The 16699-nt window shown below is 40.9% G+C and overlaps 1 protein-coding gene across 11 annotated transcripts in view; it reads right to left on the minus strand.

The window, feature by feature from the left end:
- Positions 1 to 16699, minus strand: part of dock7 (dedicator of cytokinesis 7) — a 132244-nt gene that overhangs the window by 114339 nt on the left and 1206 nt on the right. For all 11 annotated transcript variants that reach the window (XM_033028261.1, XM_033028260.1, XM_033028259.1 and 8 more), the window contains exons 2-4: positions 14795 to 14897; positions 3872 to 4047; positions 12 to 80 (exon numbers count right to left, since the gene is read on the minus strand). In XM_033028261.1, the coding sequence (XP_032884152.1) occupies positions 12 to 80; positions 3872 to 4047; positions 14795 to 14897 (348 nt within the window). The remainder of the gene's footprint in view (positions 1 to 11; positions 81 to 3871; positions 4048 to 14794; positions 14898 to 16699) is intronic.

Raw genomic sequence — 16699 nt, forward strand, 5'->3', positions numbered from 1 at the left:
CTAAAGCTTACTTGCGATTCACAATGGCCCAATCTTCAGTGTACGTTCGCACACAGTCCCTGACATGAGGGTCCATGTCACTGAAAGTAAGAATGAACATATCAATAACAAAAATGTTGAGATGAAAACTGGCTTTCATCGTACTCTATGAAAACTTATAAAAAAACAATTGACATTCAACCAGTCCCCCTAAAATGCTTCTACTGGATGTTCAGAAAGGAAGAATATTCCACAGAAACTCATGTAACTCTGCTTTGCCATTGAAATAAATCAAGGATGAGCTTCGGTTTTACTATCTTACACCATATCCTTTGACTGCCCTAATGAGAATCACGAGCCTTCTGGGAGAGGATTCCTAAGATCTGGAACCTTCTTTATTTCAGTCCCTACCCTGAAACCGCAAGTCCAGTGAGGGGAAACAGACTCTCAGCAACTACCTTGTCAAGACCTCAAAGAATTTCATTTATTGCAGTCTCCATGATCTTCTAGTTTCACTTCATCAAAAATAACGTTTGTTGCTTTGAAATGTAGAAACAAGGAACTGCAGATGTTAGTTTACAAAAGAAGACAGTGAACACTGGAGTAGCTTGGCAGATCAGGCAGCATCTCAGAAGATAGGCGATGTTTCTGATCAGAACCCTTCCTCAGAGTGTGTGTGTGTGTGTGTGTGTGTGTGTGTGTGTGTGTGTGTGTGTGTGTGTGTGTGTGTGTGTGGAAGAAGGAAGAAAGCTGGAAGAGTGTGCGTGTATGGGGCGGGGGGTTGGGGGAGAAGAGGGAAGAAAGCTGGAAGAGAGGAAGAGCAGGACAAAGCCAGGCAGGTAAGAGCCCAACGCAGGTGAAGAGGGTTATTTGATAGCAGAAGGTTGGACAAGGACAAAATACAGAATACAGAAGATATGAGACAAAAGTATTGAGGAGGTAAATTGTGAAACTAGAGGAACAAATGGAGGTAGGAGTGGAGAAATGTGTAAGTCCAGGTGGGGCACACGAAAAGGGGGGTGGGGGGGGGGAGAAAAGAAAAGGGGAATCTGTTATATGGAGGAAGAATGGAGAAGGGGAGGGTTATGTGGCTACCTAAAATTGGAGAATTTGATGTTCATACCTTTGGGTTGGAAGCTACCCAAGCGTAATATGAGGTATTGTTCCGATAGTTTGCGTGTGGCCTCACTCTGGCAATGGAGGAGGTCCAGATCAGAAAGGTCGGTACGAGAATGGGAAGAGAAAGAGGAGTTAAAATTGATATCAACTGGGATAAACCGGGATATCCTGCAGGCCTTGGCATATCAAGCGTACATTACAATGGTCACTGAGTCTATGCTTGGTCTGGCCAATGCACAGGAGGCCGGATCGGGAACACAAGATGTAGTACATCTTAGACAAGGTGCATGTGAACCTCTGTTTCACATGGAAGGATTGCTGGAGTCCCTGGACAGAGGTGAGGGAGGAGGTATAGAGACAGATGTTACGCTGTCTCCCGCCTCCTGCGGGGGATAGTACCTGTGTGGGGTGGTTTGGGTGGGAATAGATGAGTGAACGAAGGAGTTGCGGAGGGAGGGGTCTCTGCGGAAGACATAAATGGTGGGGATGGGAAGATGTAACAGGTGGTGGGATCACATTCGAGGTGACAGAAATGTTGGAGAATGATGTATTGGATGCAAAGTCTGGTGGGGTGACAATCAGTCTGAAGAAGGGCCTTAACCCAAAAGTTGCCTAATCGTGTTCTCCTGAGATGCTGCCTGACCCGCTGAGCTATTCGGGCAGTGTGTCTTCATCCTTTCATTGAACCCCATTTGCCATTGTTTTACCTACTCAATAAGCCAGAATATGTTATCAAAGATTCTTTTTCATGAATATGCAAACACCACCAGAACTTCAACCCTCAGGTAAATAACCAGGGAATAACCGTGCATAGTTCCTTGAAAGTGGAATCCCATATAGATAGGGTGGTAAAGAAAGCTTTTGGTATGCTAGCCTTTATAAATCAGAGCATTGAGTATAGAAGCTGGGATGTAATGTTAAAATTGTACAAGGCATTGGTGAGACCAAATCTGGAGTATGGTGTACAATTTTGGTCGCCCAATTATAGGAAGGATGTCAACAAAATAGAGAGAGTACAGAGGAGATTTACTAGAATGTTGCCTGGGTTTCAACAACTAAGTTACAGAGAAAGGTTGAATAAGTTAGGTCTTTATTCTCTGGAGCGCAGAAGGTTAAGGGGGGACTTGATAGAGGTCTTTAAAATGATGAGAGGGATAGACAGAGTTGATGTGATCAAGCTTTTCCCTTTGAGAATAGGGAAGATTCAAACAAGAGGACATGACTTCAGAATTAAGGGACAGAAGTTTAGGGGTAACATGAGGGGGAACTTCTTTACTCAGAGAGTGGTAGCGGTGTGGAATGAGCTTCCAGTGGAAGTGGTGGCGGCAGGTTCGTTGGTATCATTTAAAAATAAATTGGATAGGCATATGGATGAGAAGGGAATGGAGGGTTATGGTATGAGTGCAGGCAGGTGGGACTAAGGGAAAAAAGTTGTTCGGCACGGACTTGTAGGGCCGAGATGGCCTGTTTCCGTGCTGTAATTGTTATATGGTTATATGGTTAAAGTGCAGATGTTAGTTGAATGCCAATGCTGATGTCAAGGTTAGGCAAATCCATCTGAGATTTTGAGAAAATGCAATCTTGCTGTCTTTCTCGCTATTGAAATTTGTTGAATAACATAACGTTTCAATGCTTATCATTTAATGACAGGCACAATGAGTGTCTCTGGATTTTCTGTTTTGATTTTAAATGTCTTTTAGACACAGTACTACTCAGCATGGCAGTGACCTTTTCAAAACTAGGTCTATCAGAAATGACTGATCTTCACAAACCTTTCATCTCTTCATACTTATGCAAGTGGTGGTGTGTCTCCGAAGATCAAAGCTACTGACTCGCAAACATTTATAATTACTTTATTGCCTTCTCTCTCCAATCCAAAAGGCACAATTTCGGAGTTATGAGTTTCAAGGTTATGAAAAATGCTATCCAACTAATCTGCAATTTCCTCACCAATTTAGTCTTAGAATCATAAAGTCGTACAGCATGGAAACAGACGCTTCGGCCCAACTTGCCCACACCGACCAAGTTGCTCAGTCTCCATTTGTCTCACCTACCTGCATTTCGCCCATATCCTTCTAAACATTGCAACAAAATTGAACTGCAGATGCTGGTTTATACCAAAGATAGACACAAAATGCTCGATAAACTCAGCAGGTCAGGCAACATCTCTGGAGAACATGGATAGGTGACATTTGGGTTGGGCCCCTCTTCAGAACCTTTCCTATCCATGTATCTTTGTAAATGTCTTTTAAATGTTGATGGTACATGTCTCAACTACCTCTGGCAGCTCATTCCATATACCCACCACCCTTTGTGTGAAAAAGTTGCCCCTCCGGTTCCTATTAAATCTTTCCCCTCTCACCTTAAACCTATATCCTCTGAATCTAGATTCCCCAACTTCTTTCATAACTCAGTCATTCTTGCCCTTTGTTAAGTCAACATGTGATTAGTTATGTTGTTCAAATGCAAACATTGTGCTGATGTTCTGTAATCCAAATAACAGATAATTGCAACAAGAATTTCAAACAAAAATATCCAAGTTGATCAAATACTCGACCCTCACACTGCATTCCTTCACCTAAACCACAGCAAGAACGAATACAGAAAAGTGCAAATACATCAGAATTGCCATAATTTAATATTTCAAACATTTACTCTCCATTAAACCAAGTTTTAGCTATCATATATTCACATGACTATTCTGTGCATACAATAACTTATTTTTAGCTTACATCTGATCAAACTCTCAGCAAAGGTAGAATGTAGTTCTTACCTTTCATCAGGTACTGCTTGTACTAGTGTTCGACATTCTCTCGGGCTGTAAATAACTTCAACGTCATCTGGTGGAAATTCCAGCAAGTCCCTTAAGGGACCTGGATCAATTATGGGAGGGTGCATTATCAAATAATCTTCAAAATCCACTGGATCCACTGCCTCAGTTAACGGAACCTGGAATTCACACATTAATAATGGTAGATATTGTCTGAAAGATCCCCATTTTAAACTTGAACTAAATAATCAACATTTTGTTTTGGTTGTATGATCAAGGAACAGCTCTATAGATTTCACTCCTTTGCTAAATGTGTTGATCAAACAGGAGTACAAGCTCACTCATTTTCTACAATTTAGATCATAGTTGATCTGTACCTCTACTGCAGTTTGCCTCCCATTACACCCCCAACCAAACTAATCCCATGATACCTTATCAAATAAACAATCAGTTTATCAAATAGAGAATCAACCTGCTAAATTTCACTGCCATAACTGGCATAAGAATGGGCACTTGAACAAAGTATTGGTGGATACATTCCCAAGATTGAGTGAAAAGTGGAGTGTGCTAAAAACTGGTTATTAAAAAAGCTAATTTGACAATACCTGTGGAAAGAGTCATAACTTGCATTCCTGCAAGACAAAGCTAAACTTCCTCAGGCAATTCAGCTGGGCACTAAGAAATAAAATTTGACAGCCACAGAGAGAGATATTAGGGCAGGTAATTGTAAATTTAGTCAAAAAGATAGGCTTTCAGAATCATCATAAAAGAGAAAATGTGAGGCCTGGAGATGGAACCATAAACCTTTGGTTTGAATAACGATTGAAATCAGAGTGCTCACTGGTGGAATTAAAATCAGCAAAATACAAAAGGCCAGAATTGAAGACATGCAAAGATCTTGGAGGGCTCCATGGATGGAAGAAGTTACAGTTGATAGGGAAAGCAAGGCCTTGGAGGGAGTTGAATGTTACAATCAGGAGGTTTCTGAATTATTAGCCAGTGGACTTACAAAGTGGACTTTGTAAGAATTAAGATACCGACAGCAAAATTACAGAAGAGTTCACATTTATGGAAGGTTACCGGAAGGGAGGCTTTCCAGGAGAATTCTGGAAGTCAAGATTAGAGATAACAATGACATACATAGAAGAGTTTCCCAGATGCAGACAAACTGAGGCTGCCAAAACCTGAAAAAACCCTCAGAAAACATATACATTTGCAGATCTGTGTAACATCCCTTCAAGCTTGATTTGCTATACAGTAAGATCTTGCTGATCTTGGCCTCTATTTTCTTGCCTCATATCCAAAAGCTATAAGGTAAAAAAAATTCTAAAGAAGTTCCTCATCATCTCAATCTTTATTGGATCACTTCTATACTTGAGACTGCCTCAGCAGAGGAAGCCCACACAAGAAGCCTGCACAAGTTCTAATATACTACAATACGTTCAGTTTGCATTCTTATCTCCAGAGAATATAAACTCAATTTGATTAATCTTATTCATAAATAAACCCCTTTGTCCTGGAATCAATCCAGTGAAACTTATTTTTGCTGTCTCCAAGGCAGGTATATCCAGTACAAATGAATGCAAAGTGGTACACATGCAGCATGGAAAGGGACCCTTCAGCCCAAGCCCTCCATTTTGACCAAGATGACCATCAAAGCTAATCCCATTTTTTTGTGTTAGACCCTTTAAACCGATCCTATCCATGTATCCCTACCACCCAGGTTCCCAATAATCATTCCCCTCTCACCTTAAACCCATGCCCTCTGGTTCTTCATTCCCCAACTCCAGGAAAAAGCATTCACCCTATCTATGCCACTCATCAATTCATACACCTCTGTAAGATCACTTCTCAGGCTCGCACGCTCCACCAGGGCTCTCGCTTAACTTTTTTTCCCTGTTGCCAGCCGGGCAACCTTGGCAGCTTTTTAGGTTGCCAAATGACAGTTTAGGTGGTCATTTAAGATGGCTTGCATGACGCGTGCTCGGACGAAGCGCGTAGTTACCAGTCGGAATTATGCTCAATGAAGCATTCACATATTATTTCTGCTTCAAATAAAGTCACAAACTAACATATTCACCATTCAAGACATGATACGGTATCTCAACACTTTTTACACATTGCAATTAATGCAATTTTTATTATTTCTTTCCACTTCCAGACAAAAATGTGGTTGGATTATTCAGCATATGATCAACCTGTGTCAATAAATCCTGGACCTTGATAACATATATGCTTAACCATGCACACTACAGATTGATGCAAGCATGTTTTCTGTGAAGGACCGAATGTTATCATGACATGGCCATAGCATGGGTCGTTATTGCTATTGGTACAGAAACACTCTCGCTTCCCACATAATTTATCTACAACAAAATATACAGGTTGCAAGGAATTTTCTAAAGGCATTTTATGATAATAGCTGTTAAAACTGACTATACCCATCTGACAGGTTAAACATTACACTAACTGACAAGAGATGGCCAAAGGACATAAATGCAGCAAATGTTCTTTTGGTAATATATTTAAAGGTGTCAAGACGCCACATTACCGGACATTCAGATTAGATGTATGTGGCAATGAAGATACCCAGTTTGAAAGCAACAATTTTTTTGTAAAATTCGTGATAAACGTTTTTTCCATCATTCCCTCTTCAGAATTAACGTTAAAATTTCAACTGAAATATCTCCTGACCAAATTTGTGATGTATATGACTGATTGTGGAAGTAAATGCAGCTCAACTGCCTGTCTCGCCCAAAGATACTAGAGGAGCTCCTCTATAATCTCTGGTCTCCCCTACAGCCTTGTCTCAATCCACACAGGGATAGGCAGACTTGAGCAGCGCTGCTTCTCTGCGCTGGCTGTGGGCCTGGGGGCACCGCTCCCGTCTGACTCCCGACGCCTCTGGCCACCCCCGGGGGGGGGGGGGGGGGGCGCAGGGGTGGGGGCGGGGATGGTCCAGTGGCAGGATTGGGATCGATCCTGGCTGCGGTGCAGGTCTGCCGAGAGTGTTTTGGCACGTCTCCCTCCTCCAATCACCGCGCTCTATCCTCCCCCCCAATCCCCCCCACCCAATACGTCCACCACTGACCGACACCTCCAAGGGTTTGTTTTGGAAGCGCCGTTGGCGGAGTGGGTGCGGGAGGAGGAGGAGGAGGAGGAGATGGAGCTGCCACCGCTGCTGCTGTGCGGGGCCCGACATTCGCTCGGACCCTCCGTCACGCCACACTTTCCCACAACCGTCGCCGACACAAAACGTCACGTTCCTTTTCTCCAGAGATGCTGCCGGACCCGCGGAGTTACTCCAGTTTTTTGTGTCTATCTTCGGTATAAACCAAGTTGTCAAGCCGGGCAAAAAGACTCGCCGTTTAGGTTGCCCGGCGGCACTTTGAGTGGTCAGTGGCACCCGGGCAACCGTTAATTTCGAGCCCTGCTCTCCGTATAATTTAGTCCCTCCAGTCTTTTTTTAGATAACATAGGCATCTAGGAAGAAAGGATACAAGACCAATATGCCTTTATGAAAACTGCTAATAGTCGAGGCACACAGGTCAGCCAGCATCTATGAAGAGATACACAGTTAATGCTTTAGGTTAGTAACAGTTCATCAGAACTAAGACATTTTAGAAATCAAACATGTTGATTTTTAATTTCTTGGTTCAGATGGAAGATCATTCACCTGAAACTCTAACCCTATTTCTCATTCCCCAGTTGCTGCCAGGACCACTGCCATATCCCCCCACTCGGTTTCATTTTCAGCATCAGCAGTTTTTGCTTTATAATTTGCACAATATTCATCCCCTGGGTACATTTTAACCAGGAATGCTGCCTTCAAAGCTCCTTGGTGAGAAAGGTAAGGAAAAAAAAATGTTACTGTTCAGTGACTGGAAAGTAATGCTGCTGACATTCACTGTACAATCTCATGTAAAAAAATTATACCTGGATGAAGAAACCTTAGCGGGCGGCACGGTGGCACAGCGGTAGAGTTGCTGCCTTACAGTGCCAGAGACCCGTGTTCGATCTTAACTACCAGTGCTTCTCTGTACAGAGTTTGCTTCTGAACCTGCATGGGTTTTCCCTGGGAACTCCAGTTTCCTCCCACACACAAAAGACATAGGTTTGTAGGCTGAAGGTACACAAAATTGCTGGGGAAACTCAGCGGGTGCAGCAGCATCTATGGAGCGAAGGAAATAGGCGACGTTTCGGGCCGAAACCCTTCTTCAGACCCAGACACATAGGTTTGTAGGCTAATTGACTTGCGAAAATTATAAATTGTCCCAAGTGTGTGTAGGATACTGTTAATGTCTGGGGATCGATGGTCGGCGGGGACTCAATGAGCCGAAGGACCTGTTTCCGCGCTGTATCTCAAAACTAAACTAAACCAAAGCCAGCTAATGTGGCTTTAAGTAAAGAAATGCAGCAAATCAGATTTAGAACCAAACTATAGTGAAGGAAATTGGTATTGGTTTATTAATGTCACATGTACCGAGGCACAGCAAAAGGCTTTTGTTTGGGTGCTATCAAGTCAAATCAAATTATACTGTCGTCTAATCAAGCCATACACATGTACAACCAGTAGTGCAAAAAGTAAAATACTAGAGTGCGGAATATAGTGCTACAGCATTATAACTTTACAGTTACAGAGAACATGTCCAAGATATCCAATGAGGTTGGTCATAAGATTGAGATGACACCCTAGTTTATGGGAGAACAATGCAAGAGTCTGATAACAGCAGGGAAGAAGCCGTTCCAGAATCAAGTAGCATGTGCTTTCACACTTTTGTATCTTCTGCCCGACTTAAGAAGAGGGAATGACTAGTGTAAATGGTCTATGATAATGTTTGCTGCTTTCGCAAGGCAGCATGAACTGTAGATGGAGTTGATGGGAGATAGACATTGGTCTGTGTGATAGACTGGGCCACATTGAGGGAGAGGGTGTTGCCTTGACACCATGTTACTGACTCCCTATTCCTACTTGTATTCCGACTTCTCATTATTTGAGATCTGGCTCACTACTGTGTTGTTATCCTCAAACTTGTAAATGGATATAGAGCATAATTTAGCTGCGCAGTCGTGAGTATATGCAATACAGTTTATTGTCATTGGAACCTCAGATGAAATTTGGTTTCTGCAGAAAAAAACAAAGACACACAATTAACACAAACATCCATCACAGTGAATCTTCTCCTCACTGTGATGGAAGGCAAAGTCATTGTCTCTCCTGTTTTCCATTCCTCTCCTGATGTTAAAGCCCCAGGCGGGCAATGGTAAGTCCCACGGACGTTAAGGCCACGCCAGGCGTTGTAAGGCCCCGCTCCGGGTCTTGACGTTGGAGCCCCGGCGGGCGATGGCAAGTCCCGCGGCCGTTAAAGCCGCGACGGGCGATGTAAGGCCCCGCTCCGGGTCGTTTTCAACCTCGCAACCCGGGCGGTAGAAGTTGCCGTTGCGGGAGCTCCGAAAAGCGGTCTCCCACCAGGGACCCGCAAGCTCCCGATGTCACCGTCCACCAGACCTGCGGCTGGAGCCTCCGAAGCTCCGAAGACGGGTCGCAGTCGCGCGTCACCACAGCTCTCCACGCTCCGAAGCCGGCCAGCCCCACGATGGTGTGTCCGCAGGTTCCGCGACTGGAGGCCCTAGGTTGTTCCGGTTGGAGGCCGCTCCATGGTGCTAGGCCCCAACGACAACGGAGACCCGACAGGGAAAAGGTCGGGTCGTCCGTACAGGGAAGAGATTTAAAAGTTTCCCCCCCGCCCCCCACATAAACACAGCTAAAAACAATATATAAACTACAACCAAACTATACACTCAACAAGACAAAAATGTTTTAAAAGACAGACGGACTGCAGAGGCCGCTGCTGCGAGGTGCCGCCATCTTTACATATAGGGAATATAAGGGGTTGAGAATGCATTCTCGTGAAGCACCAGTGTTGAGAATTATGTGGGGGAAATCTTTTGCCCATAGTCACTGATTGTGGTCTATGCGTCAGGAAGTCAAGGTTCCAGCAGCAGAGGAGGGTGACACCTAGATCCAGGAGTTTGGAAATTACTTTGATATCAGATCTTTATTTAAGTTACAGATCAACACTCATCAAAGTCCTGTGAGTGTAAGGAGACAAAATACATTTCAGTCTTGACGTAACTTTGCCAAATGCTTAGAAATCATTGTGGTGACAAATCATTTCAGAAAATGCCCAAACATGTGGATGTTGGTGAACACAGCTTTGAGCAAAAAGGGATGGAATGCAAGATTAAATGAGGACTTACGAATCAACCTCAACCAAGGTTGTTACATTCCTCTTTACTGATGTGTAAACATGAAGTAATGGTTCCTCAAAACAAATCCACTTCCTTAACCCCCAAACACCCCCCCAAAAAAATTGATATCACACTGAATTCCAGCATATTTAACTGGAAGTAGCTGTATCATTCATGTCTGCTTTGTGAGATGCCAGACCAAGAGGTGCTACAATTACATTTGCTGACTTGGATTATGACAGAAATTAAAGCAGAAAGCTTGACTTTAGTTGCTACACCGAATCATCGCCCTCAATCTTGTGTTCAAAAGCATCGATCTGAAGACTCCATGAGAACACAACTAATTTTACTGACTTGTAAATTTTCCAAAAAACTGTGATTTAGGTGGTTTTGGAGAATCGACCTGTTAAGAAGATCATCTCTGAACCCTCATCTCCTTGAGGCTTTCCCTTTACAACCTCCAACCTCAGAAATCTCAACCTTAATATTGTCCATTTTTAACTTATTTTCAAGGTGAGGACTGGGGGGGGGGAGGCGGGGGGGGGGGCTCAGTCCTGTTGCGACTGGGGGAGGGGGAGCAAGAGAAGAGCTGCGGGGTAACATGGGGACAAGTGCGAGGGCCGCATCTATGATAGAAGCACAGTAGGCAATGGCAAATTTCAAAGTAAATACCTGCTTTCACAGAGAGATGGCATCCCAAATTATGGGAGTACTTTTATGCATAATATATTAATCAATATCCACAGCCCATACTAATTCTTATGATATGCTTTATTTTCTCCTAAACACAGTGTTTCACCTCCATCTTAGGTTCAGTACATTGACCGCACTCTTCTCTCAGATTTCCTTTCCTTCCTTGTATAGAGGTCCCCATGTGTAGTGTTCCCCATGTCCTCACTTTCCACCCTATCATGCTCCACATTCAGAGGCACAATGGGGTGGGAGATTGCAACCTTCACGTGGTCCGCCCTGTTTCGACGAATGCAATCAACCCGGTGTGCACAACCAAATAAGATCAAATAGAACAAGTTGTCCTACAACTTTAGGCTGTGCACGCCATACGCAAGAAGAAGAGGCGTAATCTTTGGTGCTATACCATCACTCAGCAATCCAAGTGGATTACTTGGGCATCCGAGTTCATTTTCCAATCACGACAAAATCCTGACACCTTCCTGTGGGTTCTCCTCCAGCAAGTACAGAAAATACTTAACTATTCCATTCCCAAATAGTTCTTCTGGACAAATTTGTAATTCCTATTAATCCCTTCATGTTATTATTTGTATTAGCTAGTCATGGTACAATTTCCACTCCATTGCGAAAACCAAACACAAACTGGCTTTGCTGAGCACTGTCATTGAATGAGATCATTAAAAGCCCAATTGAGTCCATGCTCTTGCTCAAAGCAAATACCGTCAATCTCATTCCCCATTTATTTCCCTGTAACCTATTTTCACTCTTACTTGCCGATTAACCTCCTGCTGATTCTTGTGATACCCACCTAGTCTGGTAGTCGACAGCCAATTAACCAGTCAACCAGCATGTTAACGGAATGTAGGAGGTACCGAGGCACCCGAGGAAAACCCACTAGTCACAGAGTGAACGTGCAAACTCTGCAAAAACAGCACCGGAGGTCAGGGTCAAACCAGAGTTTTGAGGCAGTAGCACTGTCAGCTATGCGACCACCATCTCTTATTTTCATTTCTGTCTTTGGTTCATACTTAATATATTGATTAATCTTTTCCTGTTCTGATGAGGTTCAGTGACCTTAATTTTTTAACATTGTTTCTCCCTCCAAATGCTATTTTTTGTTTAAATCAGATGTCTTGCTTTTATCGTCATTTCCTTTATTCCTGACTTAAATTTAAGGACAGTGGTTTAGTGCACAAGTAAAATGTGGAAACATTTTGTTCATATCCACAAGTTTATAAACAAAACTAATGTGATTCCACTAAAAATAAATTACAGACATCTTTAAGAAGCTAAATGCCGTGAAAAACAAATCAGATGCACAGCAATTTATAGCTGATATAATAAGTGTGAACTCCAGGGACTTTTTTGAGCTGCTAATTTTCAATGTTATTATTTCAATATTTCTTTCACATATTCAAACACTAATTCTACCAGACACATGAATAGTTACTGTGCGAGTGCATCACACACACAGACATACAGTATAATTCATTGTTTTCATTTTAGATTCAAGGAGTAATATTGGAAGCTTCTGTGCTTGCTCTATAGACGTGGCATTTATATAAATCAGTACCAGCCAGTATAATTCTGAGACAGGATTGAAACTTGCTTTGTGTTAAATTTGTTATATCAGGGATAATATATATTCCATAATTCACAGCAACATCCACTATTGAAGCAAGAAAATGAGTGCAATTCAACAACTTTTATATTTTACACAGAAAACACTTGTGGGTGCACTTGACAAAGGAAATACCATGAAGCTATCTACATTCAGATACCGTCAGTCATATTCTCAGCTCAACTTGATGAACCGCAATGGCAAAATATCAGCATACTTTTGTCATTATCAGGAAAAGACATAATCAGGCAGCATGCAGCTGGTTTCAGGAGAAACCTGCATCACAGATTAATCCACCGAGCAATACTGATTTTAGCATTGCTGTTTTAGATGCTCATTGCACCATAGATGTTTGTTCTACCTGCCTATTTAACATCAAGAACATTAGTGGGATTACAGAACAGTAATTTCATGCCAGATAATACACAAATTACATATGTTAAAACTGTTGAACGCAGAACAATTTCCTAAATTGTCAGAGCAATGGAATTCCAATGCTTGTAGGGTCTTTCGGTTCTCCTCAATATCTCTATTGCAGCTGAACTACGAAGCACACTGAGACACCAACATACCCATTATCCCCCCAGAACCACATCTATTTGTGTGCAGTTGAAATAAAATCCTCTCAGTTGGCACAGAAAATAAGAGATATTTCAAAATCACAATAATAAACAGCAATATAAATCCTTGCAATATATTTGTTTTAATTTTACACAAGCCAGACAAGGTTTTCCTATGTTTATCACTTTCGTAATGATGTGGCTGGCAGCTTATCAAATCATATTACATCTTTTGTGGCCAATTTCTCAACGTACAAGTGATTTAGTTATCCATGAGATCCCAGCCAACTATAACTAAAAGCAAATTTATTTTGAACAGATATAAACTTTTTTTTTTAAACTCAGGAACTTCAGTAGATTATCAGGAATCATCCTTCAATCGTGGATTACAATAAAATCGCTTTAAAAAATTTTCTCTATGACTCCATATTTTATATACTTTACACAATTGTGATTTATTCCATAGCTTTGTTGTACTTTTAGATCCCAATTCTATTTCGGTTTTTAGAATCATAATTTATGAAAAACTAAAACCATTGCTGCCAAAAAAATCCAAAGAATTTTTGTTTAAAAAAAAAGTTGAAACTCCATGGTCAAATTGAGAGATTTTACACTAGGGAATGAAATGTTTTATGCTGCAAACGCACATTAAACATGAAAGTCTTGAGGTTGAATTGATTGCGTGCATTTAAAATTCCCTTGAGACTATTGATCTATCCTCAAGTCTCATCATTTTAGCCCTGCTTCTCTGCTTATCATGACTACTTCCTCTACCAAAAATTACATTATTACATTAAGATAAATAACTGGAACATGCAGAAAAAAACATAACCCAGTTATCTACAACTGTTTAACACAATGAAGTCACCAATTCATTAAACAAGAAACCGAATATTTTGGAAACACACGGCAGTTACTTAGCATTCTGAATCGAGACAAAACAGATTTACACATCCTTCTTCAGAACAGTTAAAAAGACTTGATTAAAATTTTGTTCCTTTCATTTTTCATACAGAGCAGAGACAGATGTATGCCATGATAGTCATCTGAAATTCATTTTGGCTTCTCTAGTGTAGAGTTGACACCATAAGCAATCGATGCAACCTACAATGTTATTTATCTCCTAATACTGACAAAGGTATGAATTTAAATTTTAAGCATTCTTTTTATTCCACGTGGTGATTGACCTCGCTTTTCCTTCCATCATCGCTGTTTTATTTCTATTATTACATTTTATACTTTTTTCATTTTAATAATTATTTGTTTGGTTCTTGAAACTGACTATTTCTATTAAATACAATCCACTTATTCACAAATCCAGAATCAAACACCCAGTTGTAATTTTTGCTTAATGAGGAAAAAACATCAATTTCAATGGGGGAACTGATTAATTACTTTGTCATTCTTTATGTAATCTCCCTTGGCGAGCCATGTAGTTATCTCCATGATCAAAAACATTATAGGGAATAATTCTTACATTATAATATATGCTATTCTTCCCCTTCTTAAGATTTAATCACATTCCAGGTATTGTTAAAAGGGATTTGGCTGGTATTTCTATTGAACAAGTTGCATTTTAATGTGGAAATTTTTGGTAAAACCAAGCAATGGGATATTTAACTGAAGATGCCATTACAAACCAAACCCAATCACAACACTACATTCAAGGGCAGTCCTGCTCACTTCCACTCTTGTATGATCTTTGGGTCATCCTCCAAGAAATGTTGAATTTGGCAAAGAACGTCTTATCAAACCAAATCCCATCAATTCGCAATGTTCTAATATATTTTTTAATGAACTTACTGAATGGTGGGAAACGTTTGCCCCCACATTGAGGTTTTTGAGCAGCTGTGGAGAGCTGCCATACTGACCAGAGATTTGCTTCCTTACTTCAGCTGCCACAGTCCTGGAGAAAAATTGAAAAAAGTATTTTACTTCAATTTTGTGTTAAGAATACAACTGTGTCCCAGTATATTTAAAACACATCAACAATCAGCACAGGTGGTGCAACAGAACATTATGATGTCATTCAGGAAGACCTTCTCTCTCCTCTGTTATCAGGCTTCTGATCTAGGGTAAAGTCATATGAAGAAAGACTGGATAGACTTGGCTTGTACTCGCTAGAATTTAGAAGATTGAGGGGGGAATCTTATAGAAACTTACAAAATTCTTAAGGGGTTGGACAGGCTAGATGCAGGAAGATTGTTCCCGATGTTGGGGAAGTCCAGAACGAGGGGTCACAGTTTAAGGATAAGGGGGAAGTCTTTTAGGACCGAGATGAGAAAAACATTTTTCACACAGAGAGTGGTGAATCTGTGGAATTCTCTGCCACAGAAGGTAGTTGAGGCCAGTTCATTTGCTATATTTAAGAGGGAGTTAGATGTGGCCCTTGTGGCTAAGGGGATATGGAGAGAAGGCAGGTACTGGATACTGAGTTGGATGATCAGCCATGATCATATTGAATGGCGGTGCAGGCTCGAAGGGGCGAATGGCCTATTCCTGCACCTATTTTCGATGTTTCTATGTCATAAACCAGAATATACTGTCAAATTTGACCTGTGGCATACTTGGGCCATGAGTATAAAGCACGAGTAATCAGTATGTTTTCAAAATATTTATCTGTTTCATGTCAGGGAATGAATAATGAAATTTGCAAATAATGCTCAGAACAAGATCAAAATGGATTGGAACACTAGGCAATTCTTTCAGTAGCATGTGAGCTAATATAAGCAAAATCTTTATAAGTAATGTTTTAACAATGAGATTAATGGCATTCATATTTAAACAAACAGTGTTTTTCACCAACTGTTTTCATCAATGAATTGGTGGTGGGACAGACCAAATAGTTCATGGTAAAAGACTATTGTACAGAAAAAGGCATCAATTTGGCAGTAAGCAGGATCTATTGAAAGATCAAAAAACAGCAACTTTTCCCTACAAAAGCCTCTTCAGGAAACAAAATCATGAAATGTGGATAACTGCATCTAAAACTGTGCATAAAATCAGTTTGTCAATTACCGTTCACCTAGTTTCATTGAAATTATCTCTGCCTGACTATTCCAATATCACAATGCAGCCAAATAATACAGTAAATTAAACTTCCTGAACTTTAGAATTTGAAAGTTGACATTGCATTTGGTACAGGACAGACCAATGATATCATAAATGCACCAACGGCAAAATTAGAACTGCCCTTAAAATTGAAGTGCCACAAGATGAAAACCAGGATGTGTCAAAGTTAAACCGCACCACAACTGGCCAATTCACGTTTCAAGTAACATATTTTTGGGCTCTGGAGTTCTTTTCAGTTTCCATAAAGGAAATCCACCAACCACAAAGAGGTCAAAATCTAAATGACTTCTAAAAGAGGAATAAATGAACTTGTGCTGGTTCTATTCCGCCGGCAATTTTTACCGCACACAATAAAATGCTGTTTGGCTTGATTACATTTACATCACTTTTAAGAATCACTTTGAAACAGTCAATTCAAATTGAAGTCTATTTTTTTTTTTTTAAATCTATTCTAACGTCTATTGTCGATAGATCATATTTTACGGGAAAAATGTCACAAAATGTTATAATCCAAAATTTAAAGAAGGTTTTTCCGATATATTTCTTGTTGGAAATGGTGTTGTTTGAAAATATATTTTAAAAACGTTATTTATATTCACGTGTAGTTACAACTGATAAACCATATATGGCTCTGAA

This window comes from Amblyraja radiata, chromosome 10 (genome assembly GCF_010909765.2).
Source record: "Amblyraja radiata isolate CabotCenter1 chromosome 10, sAmbRad1.1.pri, whole genome shotgun sequence".
In the NCBI taxonomy this organism is placed as follows: domain Eukaryota; kingdom Metazoa; phylum Chordata; class Chondrichthyes; order Rajiformes; family Rajidae; genus Amblyraja; species Amblyraja radiata.